The 18,572-nt window shown below is 39.1% G+C and overlaps 1 protein-coding gene across 1 annotated transcript in view; it reads right to left on the minus strand.

The window, feature by feature from the left end:
• The window catches only part of DDX10 (DEAD-box helicase 10), a 174,872-nt gene that overhangs the window by 137,321 nt on the left and 18,979 nt on the right, over positions 1-18,572 (minus strand). The window contains exons 9-11 of the mRNA XM_063305813.1: positions 17,476-17,560; positions 9,995-10,096; positions 6,208-6,295 (exon numbers count right to left, since the gene is read on the minus strand). Of these exons, the coding sequence (XP_063161883.1) occupies positions 6,208-6,295; positions 9,995-10,096; positions 17,476-17,560 (275 nt within the window). The remainder of the gene's footprint in view (positions 1-6,207; positions 6,296-9,994; positions 10,097-17,475; positions 17,561-18,572) is intronic.

An 18,572-nucleotide genomic window follows, 5' to 3' on the forward strand; every position in this document is an offset into this window, starting at 1 on the left:
ACTGTTGTGCATCAGGGTGGATTCTGTTCACTATTATATGTTTCACTCAGACACAGCAAATACTCAAAATTGGCAGAGAATCAAACAGAGTTTCTGGTCAGTGAACTGGAATTCCTAAACACCACCACCTTAGCCTGCTGTGTCCCAGTATAACCCAGGGGACATTGCTGAGAGAGATGAACTCTCCCTTCCTCTCTCAATCAGATCTCTGTGATACATGCCAAGTCTTTCATCCAGAATCAAATTCTTGGTAGCCATGTAATCCCAGCCACCTGACATGGCTTTAAAAAGAACGTTGTTTAGAATGGGTCAACTTTGCAGTAATCTTGATTTCCTTAGACAGATTTTAGCCTGAAAATAGGCCAGCCACCAGCCTGCATTCCTTTTGCTATAACAGCTAGGTTGCAACCTCCCATCATATCTGTTCCTGCCAGTTACTACTCCAGTATTTGCTCGCAGACCATGCTTTATTCCCTCACTCCATTTCCATGGCTCATCTCATTAATACCAGGCTATAATTTAATCAGACCTGTGGCAGTTTCTCCCTTGTTAGAGTCCCTGTTGTCCTCCAAAACTTGTACTTGAAGACAAACAGGAGATGTTCCATAAGGGGCAGTCCTACAACCCCAAGGCAGCAATGCTTTCACACCTAGTGATCAGATAATCTCTTTCCAGACAGGCTTCACCTGGAATCTTTGGGTCCTGCAAGCCTTTAGCAGTCCTGATCTTGCCTAGCGAGCTAACAAGAGCAGTTGATATCATTGCGGCACTTCTCCCAAGGAGTGTTGGTGTTGTTGCCCAGGCACATCTGGAAGGCATCAAGTTTGGGAAGGCTGCATCAAGGCTAGACAATCCAAATCCATTCAGCCAAGAAAATCATTGGATTGGTACAAGCACCACGTTTCACTTTTCCTACTTTACAGTGTGATTTGGAAAGTAAAATGGAGGTGGGAAAGAAGCACATGTGTTGCCTTGAGCTACTGGAAGAAATGTGTGATGAAAATGGAGTAATAAATTGATTTTACAAGCAAAACTGTAAATATGTTTTTCTAGCTTTGAGAGTTGTCATAAAATTTGGCATGTGTTGCAACCCGAGGGAACTAATTGTAAGGCATCGCAATGAACTGTACCAAATAAAGGAAACAGGATCCCTAAATTCATTTCTGAGGCAATAAAAAAATCATCTACAGGGAGTGTTTTTACTTTTGATGGCTTCTTTTAAAAATGCAAGTTCTGTGTGATTAACTTTTGTGATATAATGTATCACACAGATGCCTCCCTTTTGTCACAGAGTTTATGATGAAATACATGAAGATTATAAACTAGAGTAAGGAAGGGTTACTGCAAACAACGCCAGCAAGGGTTCTAACAAGGGGGAAGGCAACAGAAAAAGTAGTGCAACTAGACAAAAAGCCACGTGAAAATCTGAAACCAAAGAGGAACAGGTTACCAAGAAAGAATACAAAGCCTGGAACTCAGTTTCAGGAAAACAAAATTTAGAATTAGCTGACATTGATGAAGGATGTTAAGAACAACTACAGAATCTTCAGATACGTTCAACAAAACCAAACCAAAAAGAAACAGTATACCTGTTGTTCAATGAACACAGTAAAATTCTAACAGGTAACGAAGAAAGGCAGAGCTATTTACCTCCTACTTTGATTCAGTCTCTTCCAACAAAAAAAAATCAGAAAAATGTGAAGGGGAGAATAGAGAGACTGAAGTTTGAGACTGATGGAAACATGATACAGGAATATCTGCTTAGTCTGAGTGAGTTTAATATTCAGGCCAGATAAACTGTATCTTAGGGTACTGCAGAAACTAGCAGATAGATCGACCCAAAACATTATATATTATTTCTGAGAAATCCTGGAGATTTGGTGAAGTGCCAGATTCCTGAAGGAGAGGAAATGTTTTTCCTATCTTAAAAAGAGAAAAAACAAGGATTTCAGAAACTATAGATCAATCTGTCATCAGCACCTGGGAATATTCTGGAGTGGATCTTAAACCTTAATTTTATAAGCATGTTAAAAGCAATGATTACTAAATATCAACATGGATTTTTGAAGAATAAGACTTGGCAGATTAATCTTATGTCATTTTTTCTATCAAATAGCTTCCTGAATGGATTGTGGGAATGCTGTAAAGAAATCAAATGCTGATTCCTGCAATTTGACAAACGGCAGAGAAATGTAATAAATAAATTAAATACATTAAATAAACAAACTACCCATTTCATACTGACTAGCAAGCCAGTCAAAAATGGGTTGGATGGAATGATAATTAAATGTGCATATAGCAAGCTCAAAGACTACATATCCAAGGCGCCTCATCAAAGTGGAGTGAGATATGGAATGAGTGTCTTAAGGTGCAGTCTTGGAGCTTCTACTTTTCAATATTTTTATTCATGACATAGATGAAGAGGCAGCTCACCAAATTTACAATACTGAGTAAGATAATATCAATCAAAAGCAGAAATAAAATTCAAAATTATTTTGATAAAGAGAAATGAGAAATGAGTTTGACAGTAGAAATTATTTAATGAAAACAAATACATATGGAAATGAAAATCAAAGGCACAGGTATAGAGTGGGAAAAATCTGGCTTGTTAACAGTATTTGCAAAAGAGATCTTGGAACAGTAGCTGATTCCATATTGATACGAGTCAGTGAATATATTCAAGGACAGACTACACAGCCATTTGTTTGGAATGCCTTAATTTGGATTCCTGAACTAAGCAGGGGGCAGGATTCAGTGGCCTAAATTTTCTACTTGATTCTACTTCATTTTTTCCAGTAAAGTAGGCTAAGTTGGAAAAAAAAAAGTAATCACAGATGATGACCAAAACATGGTATATTCTCAGATCTTCTCAGGGAAAGTTCAATATTTCATCTGCTATATCTCAACAATTTTCATTTTTATTCAAATGTATGCATTTGCAAAAGAATTTTAGCTTTGCCATATTCTACATCAGAATTCCTTATGAACTGCAAAGTGTTGGTTCTCATTATATATGGATATATGTACAGGTTTATGTTGCTTAATGCAAGTTTTTGCCACACCAAAAACAAATATAAAAATCCAATAAGTGAATCCTTTTTGAACTAATAATTATATAGGAAGAAATCAGTTTGCTGTATGATCCTTGCCTGCAGCTCAAAGATGAACTACACAAAGGTCACAATAGATGGCAGTCCTAGGCTAGCTTTGGTTGATCTTGAAGAAGTTAAATGGAGTTTGACCTGGTTAATACTTGGATGGGAGATCAGCAGGAAATTCCGGGGATATTGAGTTAACTGGAAAGTCAAAGCAACCAACAACAAACCTGGAAAAAAACAGGGGCAAACCTCTTCCAAGAAAACAAGATGAATTTGTTCATGCAACCATCAGGAGTCTAGTCTGACTCAAGGGAAACCTGTTAATTATACCACAGCATGAGTTTCAGGAGGAAGAAAGGAAAGGTCTTCTTCTCCTTCTTCAAGACCATCCTCTGCTACACTAAAAGGATAAAGTACATGAAATAGGCCTCTCTTCTAGAGAGGTTACAATTCATTGCCAATCACAATTAATGGTACTAAGCTCAAATGGAGTAACAGATGACATAGAATAAAATAGCGTCTTATATCTCTGTATGTCTAGAAGGCTCAACTTTTGACCTGCCATGCCCGGATGTGAATATTTATTGGTAAAGGAGAGAGTGAGTGAAAAAAAGGGGAAAATGTGTCCTTTTAATTCTGAAGTATTTGTATATAATGCAGGGAGGAGAGGGTTTTTAAAAAAATCTTGTGACACACATGCCCCAAGTTTTAACCAACTGGGAAGTTTTTCTAAGCTGTCAGAGCTCGAGAAGACCAATTTTCCCTTCGTATCATCTCCCTCTGGACATCTCTTCCTTCCCTTTTTTTTTTAGTCTGGAACCTCATACATTCTTCTCAGGCTGCAGAAGTACATTTTCTTTTAATTTAAGAACTTGTATATGAAAATGTCCCTAGATACGTAAAAAAAAAATCTGTCTTTGTGTATGAGCTTATGCTTCCAAATCAATAGGAAACTCAGGTGGCCAACAGACTACTACAGGGATAACAATTATTATCAGCAGCACTCAGCTGCTCTATAAAATATTTATGGCAACTAACAACTGAAGTTTTAAAAAATGCAATTACAGTCTGAAGAAACCAAGGTGCATCAACTCAATCACAAAAGCACAACAGAAAGAAGGGAATGCAAGGTCACAAAGATATGTCAAAACTGACTAGAATAAAACTGGTTACTACTGTCCAAAAGTTGGTGCAAAAGTACAAAGTTTTATGCTACTTCCTCCTTTCTACATGCATGAAGTTTGGAGTCAGGGGGAGAACAGTGAATACAATCCAGTCCTTCCCCTCAGCATGATCCTGATCAATCCCCTACCCTCACACCTATGCTCAAATTCAAGTTGAGAGTATCAACAGGACATCTGATCATGCAGTAGAGGGGAGACAAAGTCTTCTTAGTAGTGGCCTCTACCGTCCCAATCATCCTCCCAAGGAATGCACAGTTCACCTCCTGTCAGACTTGCAAGGTCGACCAGATAGGACGCATGGCCGGATGAGCTAATTCTACTTTATTGTAAGGTTACATTAATAGAATCTTGCAAGTCTGAAAGTATATCTCTCTTCCAGTCCCCTTTACAGCCCAAGACACTAGGAAGGGTCTCTTCTGAGCCACATGCCCTGTCCACCTTCCCGCTGCAGGCTAAGCTGCCTTTTATCTGACCATTCCCTTGGATGCATCTCTTTGCCACTTACCAGGGTCATTTCCACATACCATTATACCTCCTCAGTCAAAATTACTTTTTAAAAAGTTCTGGTTTATTTATTTATTCAATTCATTTGGCTGCCCATCTCAAACATATGACTCCAGGAGGCTAACAGAAAATAAAAAGATAAAAACATGATAAAAAAAAACAATAAATAACAAATATAGGAGCTGAGAAAACCAACCAGCACCATCAACTGCCCAGAGTCGTTTGTCAAGATGGGCGGTGAAGAAATGCAATAAATTAAATAAAATAAAATAAATACCAGAACATGCCTCTCCTGTTGGATCTCACAGGATGGGTAGATACAACTGGTGAGAGACAGTCTCACAAGTAACCCGGTCCCATGCCACAAATGGTGTTTAAGCAACATGAATTAGCAGTTACATTGTTGTTTTACTAATGGTTTATTGCTGAGGCTGAATTTCACCCTATTTTTGTCTTCGTTTTAAATTTTAAAGGCCTGCCATAATATTCTAACAGCTTGGGAGACTAAGAAAGAAAACAGATTTATAAATATTTAAATAAAAGAGCACCATGGTCAGCAGACATTCACTGTTTGGAAGAAAGCCATCTGCCTCTCTTTTCACTGCTCAGAACCCTCAAGTATGATATTAAGTCTGTAGTACTGAGTTTCAGTTTCTTTCATAAGAAACTATATATGCTTGAATTATACCTGAGGGCCTTCTGAGAAATCATCTTGCAGGAAGGGAAAAAAAACCCCAAACAAATAACTTGCTGAGCAGTTACTCCTGAGCATCCATACCCCTGCCTCCCCAAATATCACCAGAAGGGCTTTTGAAGAATCAATTTGCCCTGAGAAGACAAGAAGCAGATTCATCTTGACCTGAAGAAGAGAGGAAAGGAAAGAGACCTCGCAAACAGAGAATGCATGCCATACCGGCCTGAAAGATTCATATATTTTCATTCATTTGAACTAACTACCATCATCTTGTTTCCTACCCTTGTCGCTCTCCAGACCCTTTCCTTACATATACAGTGTCTTTTAGAGCAGGGTTCCTCAACCTTGGCAACTCTAAGCTGTGCGGACTTCAACTCCCAGAATTCCCCAGCCAGCTGGCTGGGGAATTCTGGGAGTTGAAGTCCGCACAGCTTAGAGTTGCCAAGGTTGAGGAACCCTATTTTAGAGTATTAAGTCTGAGGACAGGAACTGCCTAAAAATGATGACCTGCTGATTAATTGCTGAATATTAAGCAGCAATTAATTTTAATTAATTTCTGATATTTCCTTACTTTAGCCAAAGACAAGACAGCTGAAAAACAAGCATGTCCTTTCAGATGTTTTATAACCCGCATAACAAAAAACCTTACTCAGTGCTATATTTAAAATACATAGGTTCTACAACTATGCCAACCATGCCACAATGGCACTAATAGTTGTGCCCTTACCCGTTGCGCGCATTCTTTCAAATCTTGATCCTGAGCCAAAAGGGACTGCAGTTTCTTCTGGACATCTGTAAGTTTCTCAGGATTGATTCTGGGAGAGGAGAGAGAGTCATACAGAAAAGAGAGAGATAGACCACACAAACTTTATCATGTCTTCTCCTAAAGGCCAACAAAGACCTGTCTCATGTTCAAAGGAAGAATACTTCTTCATCACCCCTCCCCATTATTCTAAAATGGATGAAAACTACGGTGAACCATATCCAGCTGAAATCATATCAGGTACGGAAATCAAATGAACAATGGAAGCCACAGTTCCAGCCTTTTAACTGGAAGAGAAAATCACTCTTCCAAGATAAAAACCACAGAATTAACATTATATACCTTCTTCTGCGTATAGAAGAAACCTGAGGTCATCCTGAAAGAAAGAGCTGAATATTAAGCAGCAATTTTTCATACGGAGGTTTCTCATGAGAGTACTTTTAAGAGGTTGAAAAATATTTTCACTGGGAAGTTCCAGAACCTGGGGAATCTCAATGGAACTGTGATCTCACAAGCACAACTGTGCAGACACAAGTGCAAAGTGGTTCTCCACCAAAGAATCAGGGGATAAGCCAGTTCAATAGCGAGGATGCCCCACTGTAACCTTATAAATAATATTTTCTTCCATGGCTTTTCTTGCTGGATGGCCATTCCAGGTTAAATCTGCTTTTACCATTTCAGTGACACAAAGTGAGCATTCACTCACAAACAAAAAATTGCTTCTAGATGGCTTTACAGAATCTGTGCCAAAAGAAATCTTCTCAGGCTATATGGGACGAAGAAGGACTGAAAAGCAAACATACTAAGCTATTGGAATGCCAATTCTTTATCTGTGTATAGAGCCTCAAAGAATCAGGAGTAGGGGTCTCCAAGTAGAGCAACCAGCCACCTTATTTTTTTATAGCAACCCTGTTTTGAGCAAACAGCAGCCTCTTCCTAGTTCCTACAAGGTCTGACACTCCTTGGACAGAAATCCTTCAGGAAACATGTAGAAATCTTAATATACTGAAAATGAGTAAACCAAGTGATGCACTAATTATAGAGGCCAAAGCCTTTTTTATTGGCTGAGTAGTGGTTGTCAAGACATAGGAAACAATAATGCCATTTTATTCAACATCAGGGTGACCTGATTAAAATCTGCTAGGAATTTGGGGCACCAGATGTCTCAGAAGATATTGGCAACTGGAAAAGATTCAAAGGAGAGACTGCAGTGTAGAAACAGTAATGCAAAGCTGTTTTATAGGTATATTTAGCCTGGACAAGAAAATGCTATTGATTGGTAGAGGCAGCAGAAGAGAAGATTCCAATATCTTTTTTAGTATTTGGGAAACTATTGAAAAGAAAACGGAGGACAGAAATTACTCAGCTTATATGGAGCCATCCTTAGAACCACACAGAAATAAACTAGCCTAGTTATTGGAGAACAGAATTAACTGATTATGGAGTATGGGTCTCCTCATAGTTAGCCCATATTGATTCCTACATCATATAAAATAAGAAGAAAGATTGGTGTTACATGCCAACTGCTGGTGCAGGACACAAAACCATAAATCAGGGAAGCCTTAGCACTTTCCAAAGGACAGTACATTTTATTGGACATTCAAGGAAACCCTTCTCTATATGTTTAAAAACCAGAAAGCAGATATTCTTCATATGCTGAGTTCTGAAGCCCAACTTCAGTGTATTCCTTAAACAGGTACCTGATACCTGATGAATGTTTACAAGAACCTCTTCACATTTATCTCACTAGCCCTTTCTACCTTTTGCAGTCTTTGAAAACAGTGATCAGGAGATGGCTTTAGCTAGACTTAGGGTACAAATTCTTATGTATTAAAACAATCCTGGGTCATTATTTCCTCTGCAAAAATGAGCGTCCTTCTTAACAACTACAGTTCTGCTATTTAAATCGCTTTTGAAAATCATTAAATTCCTTTAAGAAGACAAAAAAGGGCCATTTACAAGAATTTGCAAGCTTTACTACACTGAAAGTGAAGAGGAACTGAGGAGCCTTATGATGAAGGTGAAAGAAGAAAGTGCAAAAGCTGGTTTGCAGCTAAACCTCAAAAAAACCAAGATTATGGCAACCAGCTTGATTGATAACTGGCAAATAGAGGGAGAAAATGTAGAAGCAGTGAAAGACTTTGTATTCCTAGGTGCAAAGATTACTGCAGATGCTGACTGCAGTCAGGAAATCAGAAGACGCTTAATCCTTGGAAGAAGAGCAATGACAAATCTCGATAAAATAGTTAAGAGCAGAGACATCACACTGACAACAAAGGCCCGCATAGTTAAAGCAATGGTGTTCCCTGTAGTAACATATGGCTGCGAGAGCTGGACCATAAGGAAGGCTGAGCGAAGGAAGATCGATGCTTTTGAACTGTGGTGTTGGAGGAAAATTCTGAGAGTGCCTTGGACTGCAAGAAGATCCAACCAGTCCATCCTCCAGGAAATAAAGCCAGACTGCTCACTTGAGGGAATGATATTAAAGGCAAAACTGAAATACTTTGGCCACATCATGAGAAGACAGGACACCCTGGAGAAGATGCTGATGCTAGGGATAGTGGAAGGCAAAAGGAAGAGGGGCCGACCAAGGGCAAGATGGATGGATGATATTCTAGAGGTGACGGACTCGTCCCTGGGGGAGCTGGGGGTGTTGACGACCGACAGGAAGCTCTGGCGTGGGCTGGTCCATGAAGTCACGAAGAGTCGGAAGCGACTAAACGAATAAACAACAAAAAACTACACTCCCACATTATCATCCATGATTTAAAACATTATTGTAAACAGCACTGCCAGAAGCCAACAGCTACTTCAGTGCAGCATATGAACTAATTTTTGTGCATATTGAGTATTAGGTAGCAAATGGCAATTAGGTTTGTATGCATGAAGGTATAAAACAGATGTCATTAGGAGCAAAGCAAAAGATTGTTGGTGCAATCAACTGAGCTTTGCTTGGAGGAAAAAGGCTAAAACAGCATTAATGCTACAAATTTAACATTACCCTATGTTAAATTAGCATTTTAATATAGCAGCATGGGAACTGTGTACTACAGCCATGTTTCCCAAACATTCAATTTTTCAAAGATTGGAGGTCATTTGTTTTGAAAAAAATTACATTTTAATAGTAGATTTTAAAAGCATATGTAGGTGCTTGTCAGGAGTTATTAGTGGCACTAGCAATTTTTTTCTTTCCAATTTTATTTCTTTGGCTAATGATAGTTTTTCAAAAGACAAATGCATTACTGATGTTAATGTTACAAACACCATATACACATCCCACACATCGTCCGAATCATCCCACATTTTGGGTAATTTTGCTACTAACAGAGTTCACCGTCTCATGACTATCTTTGCTAAAACAGATTACGTGTTGGCAGATCACATCATTTTGCTTGGAAAAAAAGTAGAATTGCTAGCAGGAGGTGCAAAAACAGAAAGGACTGATTATATTTACAAGCCTCCATTTTTCCAAAACGTTGAAATAATGGGAACACATTTTTTATCTGCTTACCTAGAAAACAGGAGCATTTGAAATATATGTAATATTTATTTTATTTATAAAAATAAATAATTGGATGTTGTTGCCAATGGATACTCTCATTATGTTATGTATCCTTTTTAATTTTAAAAAAAGTTTTAAAAATCATTTTTGTGAAGGAAAAAGAAAAAAGGCCTCAGCGGAAAGAAAATAACTTTTTGTTCCCCCCTCAAATGCATAACTAAGTTATGTACAAACCGGTAAAGAACCTACTTGATATTGCTGACAGGGACCTTCTTCTGTGACAGCTGCTGAATCATGCCATTTTCCTCTGAAGGAAGCAGAACAAGGAGGGCTTCACCACCTTCTTTGTACCTATGTAAAGGAAAAAAGAGGAGGGTTTTTTTCCCCCTCAAATCTGAGCTTTTCAGAAAGTAATTATTAACAGCATTTCTGGGGACAAACTTTTAAAAGGTGCGAACCGAAGTTTCAGAGGCAGGCTCTTCTTGCAGAAAGGAACTGCAGGTAGAAGGCTCCCACAAAGCCTGCTGCAATTTCAGCCCCTTCCCCAGCTGACACCATTTTAATTTTTGTCTTTTTTGTTTTGTTTAAAAAATTCTGTCTACTCTTCTACACCATGAACAGGTATGAGCTAATACATTTTGTTCATTTTCTCCCACCTGAACTTCCCATTACCAAGAATATAGTCTTCTGATGTGCATCCATTTGTCTAATTTTAAAGCATTTCTGCTAGAAATCAGTTCAGATCTCTGCCAGGAATATGTTTCTCCCCTTCAGCCTCCTGAAAAAAAAAGACTATCCTTGCCCCATTCTGCCTCCGATCCCCATCCCAAATCTTAGCCCCACTCACAAGCTCCCATGTCATAGCCCCTGAGAAAATGCAGGGCATGACAGAAAAAAAATTGCTCACTGATCTAAACCAACCAAAAAGCAAACCCTTCTTTGCCAAACAAGTCAAGCTTTGATGCCAAGAACAAAGATTCCTATCCGGGCTATTAAAAGGATGCAACAATGCAAGCCCCTGGGGTCAGAACTCCTGGTAAGTTATATGGTTTCTTTAGCAGAAGCAAAGCAGAGAAAACAAACTGCAATGCAGCAAGACCCAGCTTGCTCATAGTACCAAGATCCAGGCTTACTGAAGATAGCCAGGTTCAGATGCCTTGTTAAAACTGGGTTTTTCAGAACCTCCATGGCTTTAATGTGAAAGAGGTACTATGTCATTCTTTTCCTATTTCCAAGCACCACCAAGGCCTAGCATAAATACCAGGACAACATTCCTGTTTTCCCTGATCTATACTGGATAGGGAATCTGTTCTCACAGCAATGAAATTTGATGATATTTGGAAATCAGGGAATCATATTGCTGTCATCCAACCATTTCTGTCATGCTTAGGGACAATCCTTTTGTTGCTCTTCAGGACAGCAAAAGCTTTTGTCACTTTTTTTTTTAAATGTAATGGTTAGTGACTATATCTGTGGTATATTCACAAAGCCATCTATGCAGCCATAAGCCAAAGAAAGAAGGGGCATTTCTTGGCACACAAAACTTAGAGGAGTACAGTATATGACTTTACACTCTACAAGCAAAGAACCGCAGCTTTGGAGCTTTAGGAATGAAGATCCCCTGCTTCATGCTCAGAATCTCTCAAAAGGTGTGCTTTTTGCTTTGCAGTATGTAAAACATGCATAAATAACATTGGACAATTATTCCATCTATTAAATGGCAACTGGTGAGCTTCCAATAATTTAAGCTTATAAACATTATTACATAAAAATCTAGACCAGGTTGTTTCTATCTACAGTGTATAGGTTATTCTGCAGAGACCCCATTCTAAGAATTAAGGAAGTTTCAACACTCTAAAATTGGCCATTGTTAGTCACTCAGGCCACAGTTGCATTCATTACAGTATAGACAGTTTATTCATTAATGTTCTAAAAGACTTGATCAGACTGAGTACTGTCCTTGAATATATCTAACCATTGGTCATGGAATCTTGCTGTCAGATTTTCCTTCTTATAGACAAGTCTGGAAAAAGTCCCAGGAACAAAAATCTAGGTGCTTTGATTAATAGTCTTATTAAAAGGGAGGCTAAGAGAATTCCAAAGAGAGCCTTACTTTCAAATGAGACACCATTATATAGGCAATTGATCACTGCAAAGCTCCTGTCAGTTGCCTCCCACTTTTTCATTGTAAAGAACTAGATGTTCTTCTCTTGTGGTGAAGAAGGGACAGTCTGCATCTATTGTTTTGGTAGCTGCTAGTCTTTTTTATCAGTGTAAGAAATAATTTGCTCACTACTTATCACTCTCTGCTACTTTTGAGATTCAGAACAGTACCATTTTATTTTTAAACCCCCATGCTATTTACTTCTATACCTACAGATTTTTTTTTTCTGCCCAGGCACAAGAATGGCTAACAAACTCTATGTTTCTTGCTTACCCAAGCCATGCATAATGTCTGAATGCAGCATTGCGGTTTAATCTGCTTGGAGGAAACCAGAAACTAAAACTGCAACAAATCATGACTTCATTCTCTAATTGCTTCTAAACCAGGCTTAGCTATGCTGAGCTAAATTTGCTAGCGACACCCCAGCAAACAAAGCATGCATCAGTTGCAAGTCAGCCTGTCTGCAATCAGGCTGAGTGCTATGTACAAACTGGGCATCAAGACTTAGGTGTATGTGTAAAACATTTAAAGTATGTGTCATTTGTTGGCAAAAAATACATTAAAGTGACTTTCCAAAAATGAAGACGAACTGCTGTCCTCTAGTGGCATTGTATTTTGTCTTATATCAAATATGATCAAAATAAACTTCATGGAACAAAAATGCAAATCAAATGGCTGTAAATATTTCTGCATGAAGACACCGTAATTCTACTCTTTTGGGGTTGTAATCTGTGTCGTCAAATGAGCCTTTCACAAGAAGGTAATATAAAGTTCATGGCAACCTCTCTAGCAACACAACAATCGTGTTGTATTCTTCTTAAAGAATATCTGAACATCATAAATCGCCCTAATTTAACTTCATATTTTGCTCCTATCTGATAAAACAAAATTATTCTGCAATCACTGAAACCAGGAAATTTCTTTTTCTCATTTCAGTGGGTAGTTCAGGTCAAGAGAAAGCTAAACCACGGACTTGCCAAAAAACTAGTTTTCTATTTTGTTTGGGATGATTTCCTAATACCTTTTTTACGGTTCTTCTTAAGCAGAAGTAGGCAACTGGTACTCTTGGGTTCCAATGTACCTATTGATCTTGCCAAGGCAACTGCAGGGCTGCCCACTGCACTTGGTTTTAACTTTTTCCTGATTTCTCTTAATTTTTTTTTTTTATCATATGGCACAGCAGTTCAGTGTTCATGTTGCTTTTTTTCTTGCTGGGAAATCCTTGTGAGGTCCAGCAGCCAGATGGGTAGACTATTTAGCTATGGTAAGTCACATTGCCTGGGGTGCACCACAAGAAGGCTAGTCTACATTGCACCAAGTTGGGCTGAGAGAAAGTGACTGGCCCAAGGTCACCCAGCCGGCTTTCATGCCTAAAGTGGGACTAGAACTCACAGACTCCTGGTTTCTAGCCCAGAACCTTAGCCACTAGACCAAACTGGCTCTCATTTCTCTTAATTAAACTAATGCATGGGAAATAGATGGGGTGTGGGGATACTTCTAGATCCCATAGGGATTACTAGAAAATAACAACAGTAGGTGGTGGCTTGAAAATGTATCAACCTGCTGGAGTGATAAAGAGCATCCTACGGGATAGGCAGAGTACCTCACTACTTTGCCTTCTAATATATGGTTGTATCATTACCCACTTTGTACCCATAACACCCACTTTAAGTGGCATTTTGGAAACAGTCAGACCCCTTACAGCTGCCATTGTGAAGGACCCATAGCATGCTCTCAAACTTTCCAGTGTGCCCACTGGTCTAAAATGTTGGATTTCTTTGAGCCAAAATACTGCTTATGAACCAAAACATGCCAAACACTGTGGGTTAACACGGGATTCTTTTACTTTCTATTAGCTCAGTACTCAGCTTCTTAAACTCAAGTTGTATCTGCAAGATAAATTGGTAAGAACACCACCACCGCCCTCTGTAGTCCCCCAGGATGCTATCTAAACAAAATCAGATGGAATAAGGAACCTGGCAGCCATCAAGAAAAATATTCACAAGTAGCACACCTGAGGGGACCAGTTTAGTGCAGGATTTGGAAATATACCATATCTAAACTCCATGGAATTTTAGAGAGGACTGAAGGAGAAGCCTACGTATCCTTCCCTAGACTAAGAACATTTCTGGAGAGTGACAGATGATGTACCTATATCTTGCCTCCTTCACTGTTTCTATCTGAAGTATCCTCAGAGACCCAAATCATCTGACCAGTTGACCAATAAAGCTTCCACAGCTGCCAGAGATTTCGACACTGAGGAAGGGGACTTGGTAGATGGTGGAAAGACAGAGGGTTTGATGACTGAAGAAAGAGGTGCTAAGACAGCCTTCTCCATTGCCTCTCAGCTCCTTATACTGGAAGAGGCAGTAGAAGAGAATCCAGAAATTGGCCAGCTCTAGCCAATAAACAGCATTCAGACATGAAGACTGAAGGAAGGAGACCAGAAGTGCTCCTCATTCCTGTCACTGTGATCCCAGAGAAAGAAGCTCCAATTGCTACTGACACCGAGTGGCGGGGAGAAATGTCCTCCTTCCCTTTCACTTTGAATCAGACCGAGTGAGGGATGGTGTCAGAGGGTAGGAGGAAGGACATACATTTTCCAGATGCACATAGACTGTTCTTCTCTAAATTACAGTGTTTATTTTTGTGGTGCTTTTAGTAGATCATTTGTGCATTTCCAATAGATAAAGTGGCCTTAGCTTAACAAAATCATACACCTGCAGTTCCACCTACGCAATTCCAAACGAAGCTTTTTAGAGTCTCTTAGCTGTTTCTCTCCCTGACTCTTGCAATGTTTCTCAATGCTTTCACTTCCCAGCTTGCTTCTAGCCTAGGAGGGAGAATGGAAAGAGGGAAAAACAAGTCTTTCCTGAGCTTCTTGAATTCTGACACCTTTGTCAGGCTATCCTCACCAACATCCTCTAAAAGCTTCAGTCCTTTCCACCAGCAAATCTCTCCCTTGATCCTGCTGGGTCCTCAACTGCAGATTCCTCCTCCACCTGTTCCTTAATACAGTATCTTCAGGCTGTGCCATACAAAAACAACTCCAGGAATGTCCAGATGTTTTAATCAGGCACAGAGCTACTCAGTGTCTACGTGACACTCTGTCCAATTCTGGTCCACAGAAAACAAACTTCAACCTTGAGACCATCAGGGCAACTCATCCTGCCACTGATGAGAAGGGGAAGAGAATGGAGAAGGATGTTATGGGAATTAAGTTGAGAGCCAAAGCTTCCCAGGAGTAAGTAATGTCCGCAAGCAACAGTTGCCAAGCTTCAGGAGTGGAAAGCACAAGGCAAAAAGTACTGTACATTACCCTGTGGGAAGGAGAGGAAAAAGAAGTGCTGGAATTAAATTAAACTGCATTTTAATGTTAACAGAAAGCGATCAACTGTTTTAGTGGCTCCAACCTAGTGTGAGATAAAAACGTTTATCTCGCCTCCAGGAATCTGAGTTTTCAGCTGAATTCAAGCTTAAGCACCTCATCAAGCCATGCCAAGTTGACAATCTGGGAACTACTGCTGAGTTTATGTTAGTGAGCCTGAGAGAAACCTCCATCACCTTATCAAAATGGCCAAAGTCTCCTCAAGGCAGTTTAATCTTTTTTGTATTTATTATAGGGCACAACATATTGTATAATGCCTTATAAATATGTATAATGAACCACAGTAGTACCTGAGAGAAAACATAGTTTTAAAATAATGCACAGTAAGGGAGGAGTTATAAATCTCTAACCTGCCCAAACAGAATTTTTTGAGTTGGTGAGAAAACAAAAACAGATGTAATGCATCAGAAGGTAGACAAGATTTCCCAAGTGAACTTCAACAAGCCCTTCCTGGAAAACACAAAAAATGTGAGGACGTATCTGCATCATGCACTATCTAAAACCAAAATAATAAAATCTTATTTGCTGTGGAGAGAGAGAGAACCACCACAAATATCACAGTTTTTACAGAATATTTCTTTTTTTATATAAAGCAAAATGCCAAAGACATATCTGAATATGGGCTGAAACATTCACGACATTTGACATCTCTACCCTGGTTTTCAAAGTCTCTGGAGAATCCACTGTCACGCTGCTCTCTCAGAAACACTGGAAGCTTAATAAATAAAACACAAGGTTCTCCATTCCTGATGTAGGCTGCTTATATATCCACTCTAGCCAAACTGACCTCAGCAAGTAACATGAACTGAAAACAGGCTTAATTGGTGCTTTTTCCACAAGACTGGCAAGAACCAACGATAAACAAAATTCATATGCAGAACAAGTACCAAGAACATAAAAATTTCAGCATCCAAAAGCTTTCCAGCCTTACTGAAGTTAAGCAGGAGTAAACTTGCTTACAGATCTCAACAAGAAAGCAGAACCTTGTACAGAAGCAACATAAGCATCTAATAAATATTTTACAACCCACAGCAAGTATGTTCCTACCTGCTTCTCATTCACTGTACTCAGGCAAACTGTGTCCTAGCCATACAGACCTATCAATTTTTCTGCCATGATTAATGTAAGTCAGGCTATTAGAACCTTGAGGCTTGGAAATTGAGTTGTGTCCCGGCTTCGCATAATTAAATATTTAATCCATAACCTGTTTCCCTCATAAAAAACAAATGCAACTACCGTGACCATGAGGGAAAAGAATACAAAATTCACACTGAAGGAAAGTGTTCATTAGACCCATACTAAAAGTATTACAGTTTACAAGGAACCACAGTCCCCTGGCATAATGGCTAAATACTGGGGAGAGGGGAGGAAAGGAGGAGAAGAAATGTAACAGTCCTTGCTTAACAACCATTCGTTTAGCAACAGTTTGGACTTACAACAGTGCTAAAAACCCAACTTGCGATCAGTCTTCACACCTATGACTGTTGCAGCGCACCCACGGTCATGTGATCACAATTCAGGCGCTTGGCAACCAGTTCGCATTTACAACCATCACAGCATCCTGCAGTCTCATGATCGCCATTTTTGACCTTCCCAGCTGGCTTCCAGTAAGCAAATCAATGGGGAACCACATGATTTGCTTTAATGACCACATGGTTCGCTTAACGACCATGTGATTCGCTTAATGACTGCCACAAAAATGGTCATAAAATTGGGTTGGATTCACTTAACAACTGCATCACTTAGCAACCAAAATTCCAGTCCCAATTGTGGTCTTTAAGCAAGGACTATGTGTATTTAAATTATACCTTAAATTTAAAGTACCAGTCATACTTTTCCTCACTCTCTTTTTGTTCAGGGTTCGTCATCTTGGCTGTTAAACAAAGCATGTGAAGCGAGTCATCCATGTATCTAATGCAGTGGCAACTTTAAGATGTGTGGACTTCAACTCCCAGAATCCCCTAGCCAGCATTTTGAGAAACAGAGCTAACAATATTTTCTCGAACCTACAAATAGGCTTACTTTAACACTGAACCACTTTCTTCAATAAATTCCAGACATTGGGGCTGCAATGCCCACAACTGTCAGCTAACCTGGTTGGCTAACTCGAAGATGCAGTTCAACACAGCCAGAGGGCATCAAATTAAGGAAAGTCATTCTACAGAATGAAGGACTTACCTGGCTGTTCTCCCAACTCTGTGAATGTAAGTATTTGCATCTTCTGGACAGTCAACCTGAATGACCCAGTTCACAGCAGGGAAGTCTGTAAAGAAACCATGTGAAATCTAGTCACAGACAAACAGTTTCTATGCTGGCAGCATAATTTCCTATGAATTCTGCACTTCAGTTCTATTTTACTGGCACTGCATTGAAAGAGACTGTTCACAAAATAAAATTAATCACATATTCTAGCTACATGTATTTGTCAGACAGAACTAAAATTAATAGAATCTTCATTTCCTAAATAATGAAATGGAGCATAATTTTAAACTCGGTATGGAGAGGGAGATCATTTGCATTTTACAAATTGAATGAAAAGTAAAACTGGCCATTTATGAGTTAAAACTAGCAGTCTTCAGTGCATTTATAGCTAGGAACTAATCCAATTCGTATTTCGGCTAACATTTTAATACTAAAATATTTCCTAATATATTCTTTTCCTTTTAAGACTTTGTCTGGCATCTGTTCTTCTCCTGCTTATTTTCTTTCCTATCCCCCCTGATATTCCCCCCCGCCATCTCTTTTTAAAAGCTAGTTATGCTGGAAGCAGCTGAACTCAGATAATGACCCATTAAATTGAAGACCAGCAGTTTTATAAAACCCCACTTTATATCAATCAGATCTTTACACTCAAAATGCAAGAAATGCATGTTTCAATTCACACTGAAACAGATACAGCTTCAAGGAAGTGCTGAATCAGAGAAGGAAAAGTTAATTGAAGATTCCCTTGCCCATACTTCATCTCTAGCCCCAGATATCAAAGGCACTGCACACATCTTATTTGAATGCCAATTATATGTCCCAGCAAGGGCCCAGTATTTACAACCCTTACTTGACAAAACTGCCTATTGGAATCTCAACAACAGGGTGCCAGTAAATATATACCCAGCAGAATTGCCAAGTTTATAATTAAAGTTTTTCAGTTGAGAGCTCATTAAATAGAACAGATTGGGGTCACACATAAAGGTGATACATTTATCTGAATTTTCTTTGTTCCATACTTTGGCATATTTATACCTACTTTATCTTTCTGTTAGTTTACACTCTGCTATGTT

Source organism: Candoia aspera, chromosome 5, assembly GCF_035149785.1.
Source record: "Candoia aspera isolate rCanAsp1 chromosome 5, rCanAsp1.hap2, whole genome shotgun sequence".
In the NCBI taxonomy this organism is placed as follows: domain Eukaryota; kingdom Metazoa; phylum Chordata; class Lepidosauria; order Squamata; family Boidae; genus Candoia; species Candoia aspera.